The 17,656-nt window shown below is 38.4% G+C and overlaps 1 protein-coding gene across 1 annotated transcript in view; it reads left to right on the top strand.

The window, feature by feature from the left end:
- LOC136260568 (USP6 N-terminal-like protein) overlaps positions 1-17,656 on the top strand; it is a 97,074-nt gene that overhangs the window by 12,210 nt on the left and 67,208 nt on the right. Inside the window, exon 2 of the mRNA XM_066054360.1 lies at positions 10,234-10,314. Coding sequence (XP_065910432.1) covers positions 10,237-10,314 — 78 coding nt within the window. The 5' untranslated portion in view covers positions 10,234-10,236. The remainder of the gene's footprint in view (positions 1-10,233; positions 10,315-17,656) is intronic.

Raw genomic sequence — 17,656 nt, 5'->3', positions numbered from 1 at the left:
ATTGTTTCATTGTTGCAATGCACCAGCACCCTCTGGTTGCCAATTGCACATGCATGCAACTACAGTACCATAGGCAATAGCAATAGAGCCCAGCACATAGTTTTCAGGCTAAATCAGTACCCATTCCATCACACTCCACAACAAAATGAGCCAAATGGGTCAGAAAACACGTGGTGGTCAGAGGTACACCTCCATCATTTCTATCCCATTCCACTGCTCCAGGAAGTAGAACCACCAGAGGAGGCTGGACCGGTTTTTCTTGATGGATTTCTACTGCCATCAGTGGGCCAATTAACCTACCCACAAAATTTATGCCTGGATATATGGCATGTTGCAGTTTGTCAATTAAGGATTATAGTACATATGTTTGTCACATGAGTTTTGTAATAGGGTCCTCTACTTTATCAGGTGCTATTTGTAGCCAGGTGTGAACAACAGGTTGACCAGAAGGGCCTACTCAGGCTGTCCATGCATTGGTCTCCTGCTAGTGAGGTAGTAGAAGACATCATGTACTCTTCTCTGCTTTACAACCCCACTCTATGCATGTAAAGATCTTTAAAGCTGACCGAAGTCCAAGAGGCCAGCAGGTGCCTACATACAACGAACCCTCCCATTTCATTCTCAGCAGGTGATGATCTTCTAGGTGAATAGGGATAGTCAATATAGTCATTCTTTATATCAATTCATGATGATGTGGCTCCTGGTTTCTTAGTCATAATTAGCTTGGCTGTATCACCAATGGACATATAGACAGAGAGAACATATCCCTATTAATGCTGTCGTTAGCACTATGCTCCTCCAGAGACAATAAGTCCGGAATAAACCTCTAAAACCTGTTGATGATGTTTTGGGATAGCTGCAAATCTCCTAATTGTGATCTCCGGCAGGTCCACCGAGTTAAGTGGTCTGACCTTGTTACACTATTTTCAGAGATACGTAGGAGCTTGCCACTTTGGGAGCCTCATGGGCTGATCACATGTTCTTTGAAAAACAACCAATCCAGAACCCATCTTTAAGTCCTGCCACAATGTAGCCTCCATAGACTCTGTCTGGGTGATCTCTCAGAAGCCTTCTCCTTGTAGAGGGGAAGAATTCCTGGTGAACCTTGAGGGTAGACCCACTAGGAATGATTCCAACAACTGTTTATCTAAAGGAGATCTTCTATGTAAAGGTAGGCTAAAGTAAAGACACCTTGGGTATAAAGGTGCATGTGTCAAGTCCCTTAACCCTACTCTCTGTGTAAACGTCTCTTTACAGGGTGTCTTTACCTGTACTTTAATTTGGTTCATCTTATGTAGTGTCTACTACCTACAGTGTCCGTACCTATCTGGAAGTTTAATACTGGCTCTGTACAGTCTTTGTTTTTCACTTTTAGCGTAAACCATTTTGCTCAGAAAGGCAAACTAACGATAAACACACGCAATTTTTGGAACACCACTACCCTAAACACAATTTCATTTCTTTAGATGTTTTAATACTTTTAACCCATGCCATTTTGATCAAGCTAAGAATTTAAGGGGGAAATTTGTTATGGATAGCCACCAATCCACAAAAATTGCAAAAATCCCCTCAGAAAAAGCCTGCTATACAGTATGTTTTATTGCATGGTAATGTGTTATTAACCCTCTCACTGTAATAACCACCGTATGGCGGATTTATCTCTTGCACGCTGAATACAATTACGACTTCGCTAAAACTTTGTGTGTGTGTGTGTGTGTGTGTGTGTGTGTGCAGGGGCGGAGCTTTGGGGGCTGAAGCCCCCCCCCTTCACTTTTAGGCTTTACTTGATCAATATGCTAAGTATTATAATGAAATTTTGTCTTAGCATAATTATATGATCACTAATAATACAAATACTCATAAAACCACCTTATAAACATCTTTCCATGGTATTATTAGTGGATTTATGCTAAAGTTTATGCAACAAGGACCCGGATCAGCATTGGAGGTGTACAAGATCGAGATACTCAATAGAGCAGTCAGCTAACTACTCCAATAGAACATTCACTGGAAGCATATAGTTGGTTCTGTTATGGAATTTTTCCAAATCTGCCTGCACCTATACATACAATGAAGTGCATTGGTCTGTTTAAGGGCTTCATTCATCTACTTGTGTAGTTAATATGTATGGTAATACTTAATCCAGTTACATAATTTCCATTGAAAATGCTCTCAGATTCAATCTTGTATTGTTCAAATTTCAAAATTTTCCACTTTCAACACTATTATTCTAACGTGCACCTATTCAGTGTTGTGCAATTGTGAGAGGGTGCATCATGTACTTGGTTGTCTGTACCTACCCAAACTTTTCCATTAACAAAATGCTTCAGAGAGCCATATCTTAGTAATCTAAAGGCAGTATATAAAATATTTACAGGCAGAAAATTTTATGAATTTTAAGTGGAAATGTCTCCAAATTGCAGTATTTTAGCATCTATATTTCAAAAATTTCCTTGGGGGGGGGGGCATGCCCCCAGACCCCCTAGTTCCAGCATGCTTCACACACCTCTACCCAAGACATTAGTACCTTGAATTAGCCCCCCCCCCCCCCCCCCCCGTTTTATAAATCCTAGATCCGCCCATGGTGTGTGTGTGTGTGTGTGTAATAATGCAGTGTGCTTACGCTGAAGTCCTCACACCCACAGGGTAGGGTAAACAGTTTCCTTGCGGATTTTTGTGCGAGAGTTGCATAATAATGGAAAATGTCTCATCACGAAAGAAGACTAGTTTGTTAGTTCCTTGAGTTGTGAATCATGTCTATCATTAAGAAGGAATGAAAGAAGACAATCTGTAACACTGGGGATAGTTTCAAGGTACTTTTTCAGGACACAGCATGGTGGCCACATGTTTCTCTATGCATGAGCATTGGATGTGACATTGGAAAACTTGAAGAAACCAGACCTGATATGAATTGTTCCATAAGTTAACACTAGGGCTGGGACGAATCTTTGAATGTTGCATAAGTTGAAGCTTAAGTAAACTTCAGTTTTTAAAACTATCTTTCAAAGTTTCGTAATGCACTCATAGCCTACAAAAGAATTACAAATAAATCTCATTATCTTTATTACAGCTGCTTACTCATCTTGTGTGATTGATGTTTGTCTCATAGCAATTGAACTTCATGTGCCACGCCCACTCTTAACCATTGCAGTTTAGCTTCCTACCGTAGTTGTAGCCATAAAATGCCTTATACATGGAAAACATCCTTTTGGCCATTAGTTGGTGTTTGTCTATGCATGATCAGTCTGGTGCCGCTGACCCTATTTAGGCGCTTATAAGCGCCCTGAAAAATAGGGTCTGGTCTGTCTAGAATCAAGGACTTGTGCCACCGTTACTGAAAACTGGTGCGTCCAATCAAATCGCAGTATTGCCAATTAAATGCATTGTGGCTGCACGACGTGAGTAAATACTGGGACAAAAGCCACGAACTGCGTGAGTTCTTTTCATGTCAGGGTGAATAAACCAGGGACGATTTTCCATTTAACATTTGTGTGTGATAGATGCCTTCCCTCAGAAAGTAGAAATATCGCCTCCACACCCTAAACATCAACTGCTGATAGAAAATAACTGATTTGAAATCCCTAAAGCACGACTGTCGTGGTTGGATTCTTTGCTATTCGTGATCTCTTAATATGCGAGTCGCAGTGTAATTACGCATTCCTAAGTACAAGTCCTGAATGCTAGACAGACCAGACCCTATTTTTTGGGGTGCTTATAAATGTCTAAATAGTGTCAGCGGCACCAGACTAATGCATCATTGCAGTATAGCGAACACGCCCATTTGCAATTGGTCAATCGCGTCATTCAGTACCGCTGCTATGCAATTTCTAAATGCTTACAAACTTATTAAATAGGATTAGAAAAATAAAACTTTAGGATGTGCATAATTAGAAGAAAACCTGTAACTTGAAAACTTTTCAACACCATGTTTGAACATTTTATTAGCGAATGTTTGAAGGTAAATTTCACTATTCGTCCCAGCCCTAGTTAACACCTTAGAACAGTATAAGTAGTATTGTATACTCTCAGTTAGTTTGATAGAGGTAGGATCACGTTTACAGCTGATTTTACCGTTTAATAATAATCTTGTGGTTATGCTGTACAAACAAAAACACATCAATCTAGCTCCTTAGTCCATAGGGAGTGTTATGATATATAGTAGTGGTGTGCAATATAGGATATTTTCCTATCACGATTATTGGATAGAACATATGACGATACAATATATAACTCATCACTCAGCTTGTGTATTTACACTGATGACACTTGTAGCAGTGATGTACAATACAACATGGTACATGACTATAGTATGTTCACGTTGAGCTGAATCCTTAAAAACATTTAATAACTCATAAATGTAATTACACATGATCTTGAAATTTGGCTCATTTGTAGAACTGCTTGACCCGCTAAAAATATTTCAAAATCTTTTTGTTCAAATGTTTGACATAATATTTACGGCCAATGAAAATTTTCACAATGCATTTCCTATGGGGAAGCCATTTAAGTACAGGGTCCATTATAGCCTTTTCTCGAACTTGTAATGGAGCCAAACCGTACATGTCTGTTGTTGACACCTTTGCTGTTACCAATAATCATCTGGTTGGCTGAAATGTTAACTCTATTGAGAAAAAATCCACTTTTAATTTTTAGCTGTTTTTCAGGATTCAGCTCAACGTGAACATACTATAGCATGCAACATTGCAAGCTCTTTTATGAAAAAAAAATACATTGTACAATGACATCTTGGGTACATTTTTCTCTTTTTATAGCTAAATCTCTACCTAGGCTTATATCACAATAATAAAGATTCTATATCATATCACGATATAAAATTTTTTATCAAGATATATCGATACATATCACACATTACTAATATATAGTTACTAACTGAATATCTGTTCAGGTTGGCTAATACAGCCCCATTTTCAGTCCACAGTATGATCTGGCGGAAAGCCTGATGGTTAGAAGGTTAAATGGTGAATATTCACAGTAAAGTTTGTTTGTCTCGATCGTTAACCTGTAATTTTCCTGGAGGTGGGAAGGAATACTGTAAAATTTATTTTCCATAAATTATTGGTGTTGTATAAATTACAGGTTTTGGCAATTGAATTCTTCGCTTTGGCAATTGAATTTGTCCCATTGGCAATTGAATTTGTCCCATTGGCAATTGAATTTGTCCCATTGGCAATTGAATTCGTCCCATTGGCAATTGAATTGGTTTCTTTGGCATTCAAATTCGTCCATGGCAGCTGGAGTAAACACGAAAACAAGATGTAGCAGCTGCTACAATACCTTGTTCAGGTACTAGTAAACACTCTTTACAAGGGGGAGTGTATAAACAGTGGAATGGACTACTGGAATGGTAGAATACTGGAATGGTGCAATGGAATTTTTTTAATAGTTCAATATCATTTTTACATCCAATTAAGTACAAGTCCTCCCTTAAGTAAGCAAATAAATAGGATTCCCTTTGAAGTCAGCTCATTTAGCATACTTTTCCTCACCAGAACACTTGTGTATGACTTATAACTCAATACTTTATTACTCATCTGAAACTAACTGTCTTAATGAAGGCTCAGTTCAGTGTGCAAAATGAAATTTGGCTTAAATTTTCTCATTGTAAACGTTTACAATAGTCCCATTTCACTTTACCCAAAGATTTTCACTTAGGCTCCTAGGTTAGTGGTAAACGCCTTGTACAGGCTCTGCCTTCTGTGTTTGCCCTCCAGTGCCTAACTGGTAAAGTTGATAATAAATTTGATACCTGACCAAGCAGCTATTGAACATGCTGTTCCTCTAACTGAAGAAGTTTAAATGTATCAGTATCAATGCCTGCTTCTTGGAGGCAGGTTCGTAACCACCTAGCAATGGCGCTGCTAGTAACTGGTTCGTGTTTCTCACTTCATGACAAAAATAGATACCATATTTTACCAGTTAATAGCTTCGGCTTGTATAATAGCCGCCCCTGGATAGTAGCCGCTCCATAGCCTAGAATTATTGTCATAAGAACCACTCTTGGATAAGAGCCGCAGCTTGTATCTGAATAATATTATGCTGATGCAAGTGTTGATAAACACGTTTGGAGCAGAAACTGGATGAAGGAGTTGATTTAAGCCAAGAACTGAGATAGCATTTTTGAGAGAAGTTAAAATGAATGTTAATATTGAAGAATGATTAAACAAGGTCAGTCACTCGTGGATCCGTATAAATGCTGCGGGCTGCTGCCACACTAGCTGATAGTAGCCGCCTTCGCATAGTAGCCGCAGGGTTTTCCTTGCTGAAACAGGTGGCAATCCTCGTAAGAGGCAACAATCTGGGTATGAGTAAAACTTGTCTGACAATGAAAACTCTGGCGTCGATGATGTTGATGACACCTTCAAACTTTTTGATGAGGATGATGCCTTTATTAAGGCAGCCCTGCAAGATTAGACTAAATGATGCCACCAGAAATAAGAAAAAGGCGAAGCTCGGGCTACCCGACTGTAATTGGCTGAAGCCACTTCAGCTAGACAACTTTGTTGTCTCCACCATTCCTAAGGATGTCATCAGAGTTGACGCTGCTACTCAGAAGACTCACAAACTCTGGCTGGAGGCAACTGCTCTACTGACAGCAATTATTGTGAAAGTGGATGCAAGTGATATAGACCAGGCTGAGGCCATCCAGAGAATTAAGAGCCGCCCTGGTATTGTTAGGAAAAGCTTCTCAACATCATGCCATTCAACGGAGAAAAGCAGTGCTACAACACCTCAACTCTCAACTAAAGTCACTAGTAAAAGATGAGGACTTTGTGCTACTGCAGCCTCCTTTCTGTTTGGACTGAATTTTGGTGAGATTGTTAAAGAGCGATTGGAAGCTGCAGCCCTGATACAGAAGACCCAGACCAAAATTTTTAGAAGTGCCACCCCCAGAAACAGAGCTACTGAGGCCGGCAGTGTGGTAGCAAAGGAAACAGCAGTCCCAGCAGAAAGGGAAGCTGGCTGTCTGGGGGTTCAAAGGCTGAAGGAGCTGGAAAAAAATGACTAGAGACTCATGTATAGTAGACAATTTTTTAAATATGCAAAATACAATCACCCTTACACCAGTGTGAAGACTTCAGCGTCCTATTCAACACCTTTGGGTGTTAGTGAACAGCATGAGTCATATAGTCTGTCACTGAGAGCATTCTTCCACAGACAGAATTGGGCAATTTTTGACACAGGACAACTACAAGGATATTTAGCTCTTTGGCCCCTATGTTAATAAAGAAAAGAGTTCCGTTAAACGCGAAAGCCAATATATTGGCTTTTGTTACACGCATGCATTCAAATGCACGTATCTCGTAAACGAAATATCCCATGAATATACGGTTTGGACCATGCTACTCTGTGGTTAATGGGTAAAACCCTAAGCTTTATCCGAACATAGTATCACGATCGAGCATGAAGTAAGGCCAACATGTGTTTGAAAGATTTTTCAGCGTTTTTAAGACGATGATTGCTACGATACTACCTGTCATAAAGGAGAGACAGAATAAAGAAGGTTAGTAAATGTTATATGCTGTTGTAGATCTATCTTTCGTGAGTAGTTTAACACAAACCACGAAGGAATAGGTTGTTCCTACATGGAGTAACAAGAGCCCAAATTTATATGTCAAAACGCATATTTTTCGTAAAATAACTTTTGTTTTTAAGAACCAAAGCCAAAATATTGGCTTTAGGGGCCAAAGGGTTAATTAATAGACTTTGCCCATAGCCCACACCACTCATATCAGCGACCCCCATTAGTCCTACCTCAGGACAACATGCCCTGGTGACTCAGGAGGTACAAGAACTCCAATTGAAAGGGGAAGTAATGGAATCTTCTCCTTGCACAGAGAACTTTGTCTCCCAAATATTTCTGGTCGAAAAGAAGAGAGGGGGACAATACCCAATACTAAATATGAAGGCTCTAAATCAGTTTGTGCAGGTGGAACACTTCAAGATGGAAGGTCTGCACTCCTACCAGATCTGTTACAACAAAGGGATTGGATGATCAATATAGATCTAAAAAATGCCTATTTCCAAATCCCCATACATGCGCTACCTCAAGTCTGTCTGGGAAGGGAAACACTACAAGTTTCAGAGTCTCCCCTTTGGCCTGTCATCTTCACCACCAGGAGTTCATAATGAAACAGGGAGTGTCAAAACTGGTCGCATGGCCCATCTCAGGGAATCCTATGCTTCACCAGGAATTTCTACACAGGCTTCAGACCTATTGTTCTCCTCATGGAGAGACAAAACCAACAGTAGTTACAACTCACAGTTTGCAAAGTGGGCTAGTTGGTGTGAGAAAAGGAACAGAAATCCCATTGCTGGACGTTAATATTCTAGCAGAGCTTTTTAAAACCCAGAGATACTGATATAGATCTCAAAATGTATACTGTTCAGCTATATCATTAGTCAGTCCATGAGAGAGTAGAAGAACAGAGTATAGGACAACATCCACTGGTTTTGCAGGGTAATAAAAGGGCACTTAATGAAAAACCACCTATGCCAAGGTAATCTCATTTTTGGGATGCTTTGTCAGTATTACGCTTCATTAAATAGTTGGGTACACTATCTCTAAAGTGGATGTCAATTAAGACAGCCATGTTTATGGCTCTCACTCGCCCTTCCAGATCAGCTGATCTGTCCAAATTGGATATCCGATCCCAGACATACACATCAAAGGGAGCAATATTCCAACCTGTACATTTGGCAAAGCAGATTCGCTCAGCAAAGCCAATCAAGGAGTTTTTCTTTCCTTACTATATATGCAGTAGGTAAATTATTGTGTCCAGTGAGGGCTCTACAAACATATGAGGAACATACTGTACAGCTTCCTTCATATCCGAAAAATCCAACTACCATATTTGACTGATTAATAGCCGCAATCCATATTAATCCTTATTACAAGGATTAATCCTACCATATTAATCCTTTTCAGTGCCGCCACATCGGCCTGAAGTGTCTTCATGCTAGTCAGCAGTTCTTGAAAAAGTCCTTTAGTAATTACATTGTTTATATACTTGACCAGGATAATGACGTATTATGACTATTGTTTTTGTCAAGTGTACTTCAAAATGGCTGTTATATGTCACTGTAATTAGTAAATTACATCTTGATATGGAAACTGAGCCTTCCGAAATGTAATCCCACATGAGTAAAACCGTTAATGGTAAAATTGGTCATTATGTGAGAAATATAGGATGACTGGAGTTCATTTAAAACCTCCGCACAAGTAAGCTTTGCTCTGAGGTAATATCTTATTGCAGGTTGAAATATGAGTATAGTTAAGCTTCCACTTAATAAAGAAAGTTGTAACTTGTTGTAGGGCTCTCACGATTAATCGAAAATATCAGATGATTGATGAAAAATGTAATCGATTATTTTATTTTGTAATTGATTATTCACGTAGTATACAATAAAAAATTCTAGATGAAAAGCTTCTTTCCTCACTACAACAAATAGAAAGCCTCTCCATACTATTCCATAAAGCACTAAGTTATGAGAGGCCATACTACCACAAATGTAAGTACTACTATTAGTGTTAAAATATTCTTACCCAGATCTACTTAAAACAGTAGATGTTATACTTTAAGAAAATGAACTGCATCACAGGAAAAATAAACTGATAATCTGTGTATAGCAGCCATCTTGATAACTAATCAAAACACAGAGTAGTCCAGACAAGGGAACATGTGTTGAAGTATTTGTGTTGCCTAATTTTCTATGTTGTGTAATAGAGGTCATACCACCAGTATTGTTAGAAAAATGTACATCACTTCTGCAGTACTGCACTGCTGTTTTCTCAATTTTAAAAATCACCAGTAGGACATTGATACAACTGAAAAATCCTCACCTCCAGTTGGCTCACCATTTATTAACAAATAACAACATCCATGACAGATCCTGAGCTATTAATTGTGTAGCTTGCTACTTATAGATTTAGTAATTGATGATTAATTGATTAATAAATTAATCGAAACTGAGTGCCCTAACTTATTGTAAGCATTTTGGTCACAGTGAAGACACGTTTGGCCCCGATTGTATCTAGTGAATGCTGACAAGGTGCCATTATGGTATGATACTGGTTTCTGGTCAATAGGATTTTGTGTGAAGTAACTAGCAAACTTGCGTGATTACTGCTATACAATACTTGCTTGTTCGCATATGTAAAAATATGACATGTTACTTAGGGATGTACTAGTTGTTTTGTATATGTTATGATAGATTATGGATGATCCCAGGCTTGCAGGAGGAAATTTTACAACAGAAGATGAAAGGAGGACAATTATAAATAAATATGACAAGGTATAGTCAAATGTTTTTATCCTCTGGATATTGTGAATACTTTAAGGTATTATGGTATTGATTTAATGCGTGCAAGCAATTCTGTTTGAATACTTGACAATTTCCATTCGTTGAGCATTCTGACTATGTTTGATTGAGCACTTGATCAAATTCATGCAAGTGCTTAATTGACAATTCTGGACTGCGACCTGGTCTGATAAGTTATTGCATCTGCTGATGAGGACTGATTATTTACAGCCAAAAAGTAACTACAAATTCACTGCTAAATATACACGTACTGTTAGAGCATACTTGCTTTGACATGTAAAATCAGCCTTACTCTTCCCTTACAACGGTGGAGTAGTTAAGCCCCAACAAGCCTTCAGATCAACCTGAAATGCTTTCAAAAAGTTGCTACGGAATTTAAAAAATATTAAACGGAATTTTCTAGTGACTGACTGAATGATGCCTTCAGACAAACGGAACTTGATAACGGCTAAGGCTACGGGCTTGATTTTTTACTGTTCGACGTCACTTCAGCCGGACATGTACCTTTTGGCATACTGCAGTATGTACAATGCATTCTCATGGACTTACCAGTGTCCTCCTTTGTGTCCCATTCGTCTTTGCTGACAGCGAAAGGTGTTGATTTGGCGGTAGCGCGTGATGGCTTTTCTTCGCAATAACAATCGTCCGTATTTTTCATAGCAGCTACTTTGATTACAGAGGTACTTTTTGAACAGTTCTTGATTCGTAATGTTGTGCAACAGGTTGAACATAGCTGACAACAAAGTGTAATGGCTTTTCAGACGACAATTGGTGGTGGCTGGGATGCACGGCACCAATTCTTTCTATTGATGCGGTATGCATGGGTTCACCAATCATAATAATTTTATTTTACAAAAGAAGTTAACACACAAGTAAACAAAAAATACATACTGTAACTATAGTAGGGACCATAGCACATCAATAAAAGTCCTGCACGATATTAAAACAATAAGAAGTGTTATATCCCTACTGTGCATTTCCATTATGGTATCTTGAGGGATATAACATTTCTTATTGTTTTACTGTGATTTGATATCACTCCAGCTTGTTACAGTACTTTTTACCTACTCTAGTTGAAAATTCCCAATTTTATGTGTACTTGTTTTTTTATACAAACATTATAATAAACAATACATTGACTTTTGCAATAGTGTATAAAAGTATTAGATAGAATACATTAATCTATAATGCTGAAAAGCTGTCAGTCTGTCTATATTCCATTTGAGTTTACGCATTCTTCTCGCCAGTTGTTGCACAAGCTAGTGTTTAAATGAAGCTTCTAACTGCCATCGTTCATCGTTTACAGTGCGTTTAGTGCAAGTGTGTAGAGCAAAAATTCTCTTGAATTCTTTCTGTAAATCACATGCAAACCGCAAGCAGACACCTATGCCAGTCAACTTATGTATGCTTTTATAAAAATGATTTTTAAGGCTGATTGTAATCTTAAACAGTTGGCTTTGTGGCTAGGGCACGGGCTTTATAAATACAAGGTCCAAAGTTTGAATCCAGGTACTGTATAGCAGCGCAAAACTTTGGCAGTGGAAAACATTGGCAAATTTGGCAAATTGTTCTTCCATTCGCCAAAGTTTTACCACATTAGAAGTTGCATTAGTTAGAGTGGCTGGTATTCTAAAATACTTTAAACTTGTGCCGATTTCGTCGTCATCTTCGCCGAACCTTCCTGATCCAGATGGGCCGCTCAGTAGAAAAATTCCAGCCAAAGCTATTGAACTTGCTAATGCGAAAGTTACAGAGGCGACAAAAGTGTCATGTGGCCGCTCATCATACCTTTATCTCACACCAGGGCAGCAACACGAATTTGGCAAACGAGCTGCAGAACATGGTGTAACTGCTTCTTTAAGGTATTACGCTGGGAAATATATGGATCTCCCTCTCACGGAAGCCACCGTAGGACACCAGAAAGGCTTGTATAAGGACACACTGAAGCCTAAGACGAAAGAGTCAAAGAATACGTAGACGAATAATGATAATGAATCAGAAAACTCTGATAAAGAGCCAGAGGAGGTAAAAGAATTGCCTCAAAAGAAAACAGGGTGACCTCTGCTTCTAGGGGTTGAATTAGACACCCAAGTACAAGAATACATCAAAGATGTAAGGAGGCGGAGCTTAGCCGTTAATACATCGGTAGTCATTGGCAGTGCTCAGGGTATTTTGATGTACAAAGATGCTAATGTTCTTGTAGGCAATGAAAAAGGAGAGTTATCAAAGGACTGGGCAAAATACTTGCTAAAACGGATAGGGTTTGTGAAAAGAAAAGCCTGTAGCAAAGCAAAAGTTGATGTCGAACGGTTTAAAGAAGTGAACCACTTCCCTAACAACCATCTCAGTGAAGCAATCTCAAATTTTCTCTTCTATCATCCATAACTTTTTAATGCAGTCAAGTCATGCTTCTCACTAGTATGTATGTGCATTCTTGACAAATCAATTTATAGCATGTACAAGTCTTACATATACAGTATCCAGTTTACTTGTGTATTTTCATCACTTATGATGCTATTCATCAATTACACTGAAAATACATGCGTAAGGAGGACTTCCTGTTGGATGTCAACAACACAGTTGTTATGGATGAGATTCCAGCAGAACTGGTTATTAATTTTGACCAGACTGTGCTAAATTATTTTCCAGTTACTCCCTTAACAATGGAAGAGCAAGGAGTAAAAAAAAGTTGAGGTGGTAGCTAAGGATGATAAACGGCAGATTACTGCTGTTTTTGCTGGGTCAATGTCAGGAGATTTCTTGCCACCTCAATTAATTTACAAAGTAAAAAACTCGATTCCTACCTCAGTATAAATTTCCTTCCTCTTGGCACATAACCCACTTGGATAACCATTGGTCCAATGAGTTCACAATGATAGAATATGTTGAGAAGATCTTGGTGCCATATATCAACAGAAAAAGAATCAAACTGAAATTATCGCCCAGCCACCAGTACTGCTCATATTTGATAATATCAAAGCGCAGACCACTTCTTCTATGCTTAAATTGCTTGACAGCTACAACTCAATGTTGCTTTGCTATCCGTAAATTGTACTGACAGATTGCAGCCACTTGATTTAAGTATCAGTAAGGCAGCAAAGGATTTCTTGTGTTCTAAGATTGGTATGCTAAGCAGCTGTGTTAACAACTACAGGAAGGGTCAGTAACACAATCAGTAGATTTGAGACTTTCCACAGTTAAGCCATTAAATGCTGGGTGGATTGAGTCCATGTAGAATTACTTCAAAACTAAGCCTGAAATAATCAAGAATGGGTTCAAAGAAGCCGGAATCATGAATAGCTTAACCCCTGCAAATTCTCTTGCATCAAACACTGTTTAGTGCCTGGCATTCTACACAACATTCTGCTACAATTTGCAACTTTAACTTTTTAATTTGATCAGCTGTGATTTAATAAAAGTGTGATTACTGTACATTTAATTTAAAACAATACATTTTATAATTACAGAGTAAATATTTAAATTGAGATGAAATTATTTGCAATAACTACAATAATCAGTCAACCCCAGTATCTTGTTATACATGCGGGAAAGGGGAAAGGCGTTACTTGTTAAAGCAGTTGATCAAATGTGCTCTCTTTGATTCTTGCTTCAGCTGTAATTTGCTCAAATTTATCCCAAATGCAAGACCTGTCGCAAAAGCAATGGCAAAGACACTACAGTCAATTCCTTACTTCTGTTTATGAGACTGTGCAACTGTTATCTTGAGCTTCTCTGATCCTAACTGGAACAGATTGGCAATGGCATGTTCTGTTTCCTTGTCATGGTATTGAAACAGTGAATCGTAAACTTGGACTTCACCAAGCTGACAATTTAATGTTGTGGCAACTATTCAGTGGCGTCTTCTTTTACAGTGTATGATCTGGACTTTGTTCAGGAATAAACTTTCAGTCATTTGTAACTTTTTGTCTTGGCAATGTTGACGCTAAGCCATTCAGTTCTGTAAACTGTTCTTTTAATAATTGCTGTACAAAATTAATCTCAATATCACACAACTCGTCTCCCATTATAATTCTTTCCATGTCAATGTATTTAGCCCTTTTCCTCATAGGTGACTCTTCTTCTGGCTCTTCCTTATCCTGCTCAGCTACAATAACAACAGGTGAGGAAGGTGCTTTCAACTGCTCTTGGCATTTCACAAGTTTCTGTCCTTGATTTGCAACTGCAGGCAAAAGTGCCGGTACTGGTTGATTGGTAGGTACGTGAACTTCGAACACTTCCACTGACAGTGTTGACTGAATCAATTTCTTGGCTTTCTGACATTCATCGGCACTAACATACTTGAAGATTAATTTGCAGGGTATTTCTAGACCACCCTGAGGCAAATCCGAGGAGTTAACTCTCACGCTGTAAAAATGAAATGTGTTTTGCACAGAAAAACAGTGCCATGGGGCACACTTTGGAGTCACAGGGCACACACTGACTTTTGTACAAAGCACACTTCATTTTTTAGAGTGCAGTGTAAACACTGATATCAACTTATAATGTTTTTATATAGAAATAAGTAGACTTTGTTTCAATGTAGAATGAGTATCCTTACCGTTGTTAGTTACAGAAGTAGTGTAAATATAGGGTAATGTAATCCTTTACATATAACCTAATTAAGTGATAGGTACAGGATGTAGCACTACTAGAGTGTAGGTGTACTTGCAGTACATTACATAACTTTAATAACATACAGTTGGATGTGTTTGCATGGGTTATTATGCTGTGTCTAAATAGCCAGCATGACAAATATTGCTTTAAAATGAATAAGTGTTAGCTAACATTTAGTTTTTTTTCCCAGCACTAATTAAGTTACACTGTATGTGAGTAAGTGTACTGAAGTACAGTGTTTCCGTGCAGGGCAATAAAGTCCTGCACCTGGCCAGGCTATAGACTTTGTTTCAGCGTTATACCAAGGTTTATATCCTATTAATAGAAGTAATGTAACTATGGGGCAATGAGGTCCTGCACATAGGGAAATGAAATCCAGCACATACAGGGCAGGATTAATTTACTGTTGTGGTACTGCAGGAGTGTAGGTATGTTTACAGTATATTACACCAGCATTAGATATCATAATTATTACGCTGCATGTGTCCAAATAGCCAGCACGACAAACATTCTTCAAATTTGATCCTGTTTAGTTCTTTAGTCCACAAGTGCATTTACACTAGCAGTTGGGCACGGTTCAGCACGGTGCAGTACAGTACGGTACTAAAAAGATGTGTATTTACACTAATGAAAATTAGCCGTGCTGAATGTATTGTTAGATGTTAGACATCATGTGAGTGCACATGATTTCACAAGCGCAATGATGGAAACAGCAAAGATACAGCTTGTTCTTTCGCCATTTTCTCAGTGGGTTACTGTGAACAATGGTAGACAACTACAACCGATACCTTCCGGTAGAAGACAAACGGCAGTTCACTTCAATCACTCTAAAGCCAAGCGGAGGAGTATTCGTCTGTTTTTGATACTGTCTATGGCGATATTGGTTACCCTTGTACCCCGCCCTAGGATGCAATGGACAGTACGAAGGTTGGGCATAGCTACTTAGTAAATAATAGAAGGGAAATGTGTGAATAGTTGATTTAAAACAACTTGTTTTGTGCTGTGTATTTTCATAGGTATTGTTATTTAGATAGCTAGCTAGGTGTCATTTTTAATAGAGGTGTACCGATATAAGAAAACTAAACCGATCTGATACTGATCCGATATGGATTAATCATTTTGAAACCGATATGATATACCGATATGATATACCGATACGATATACCGATACAATATACCGACATAACTTTATATTTGAGGAACCACATATGCCATGTTCAACTTTATTTTAACTACTGAAAGAACTACTGAAGACAGTCTTAAGATTATTGGCTTTGCTTGGTTACCCATGGTGGTGTGGCCTCTATTGACAGCTCAGACTATAAGGCATCCACAAATATTTTAATACATGCCCCTGCCAAGGATTACTCTGCATTTTAATGGCTTGTAGAGATGGTTGGTTGTTTTACGCTGTGCTCTTGGTTCATCTTTTTGCTGTTTCCCCAGGCCCACCACGATGAGTGTTTGTTGTATGATTGGTGAGCTTTAAAACAGTAATTATCCAGCACTTAGATGGCTTTGTGTAGCATAATGCTTTTAGACAAGGAAGCTAACTACTGTTTCCCACCCTTGTTAGCTAAATAATAAGGTTTATAATGTGGCTTGATCATTGGACAGTGTCCTCAATATAGTTCGGTGTATCTTATCGGTTTTTAGCAGCAATATCGGCTCCTACTGATATAGTAGAAATGTCTATATTGGCCACCGATACGATATGTATCGGTATATCGGTACACCTCTAATTATTATTATATAATCATTGTTAAAAATTACGTGTTCCATTATATTGTTGTATAATTATTACTAGCATAATGTGTCACATCTTATAAATTTGTCAGGTCATTATCCACATTGTCTTGGAAATATTTACACCAACTGACTAGTTTGAGAACTTTCGTGTAAGTAGGCAAACATTTCAGTATCTATGCCAAAAGCTGGGACCCCTGATACATCGCCAAAACACTCAACTGCGTAAGTGTATTTCCGTTGAAAAACCTGTTGTTATAACTTTATAGTGCCTTGCCACTTGTTTGGAATATCGTACACTTGCTCATTTGTTTGGTTTGGCTTGGAGTATGGTTTGTGTGATTGTTCATGACACTTACAGAGCAATTGTGTCAGCTTTGCAGAAATTGGTCATTAGGCTCCCTGATGGAGATGATCGCAAAGAAGTAGTAGATGGATTCAAATCAACTTGGGGGATGAGTAAATGTGTAGGATCTATTGATAGTTGTCACATCCCTATTATGCCATCAGAGACTAACCATACTGACTATTATAATAGAAAGGGGTGGTATTCAATTATTTTGCAAGCTGTAGTTGACCACAGGTATATGTTTAGAGATGTTTGCATTGGCTGGCCTGGAAGTGTTCACGATGCAAGAATTCTGGGATTTATAATTAGATAATATTCTTGATGGTGATACAGTAGAGATTTCAGGCAAAAGTATTCCTCTTTTTATAATTAGAGATTCTTACCCTTTAAGCAAATTTTTGATGAAACCATTTGCACACAACATGGCTTTGTCACCTCAACAGAAAACATTTAACTATAACTTATCACACTCCTGAATCGTGGTAGAAAATGCATTTGGATGGCTAAAACTAAGTGGAGAAGACTGACAAAGAGAAATGACATGAATGTTAGAAATGTTCCACACATTGTTACTGCTTGTTGTGTACTGCACAACATTTTTGAGAT

This window comes from Dysidea avara, chromosome 7 (genome assembly GCF_963678975.1).
Source record: "Dysidea avara chromosome 7, odDysAvar1.4, whole genome shotgun sequence".
Classification (NCBI taxonomy): Eukaryota; Metazoa; Porifera; class Demospongiae; order Dictyoceratida; family Dysideidae; genus Dysidea; species Dysidea avara.
The sequence above is the reverse complement of the archived record's forward strand: the minus strand, read 5'-3'. Positions and strand labels throughout refer to the sequence as shown.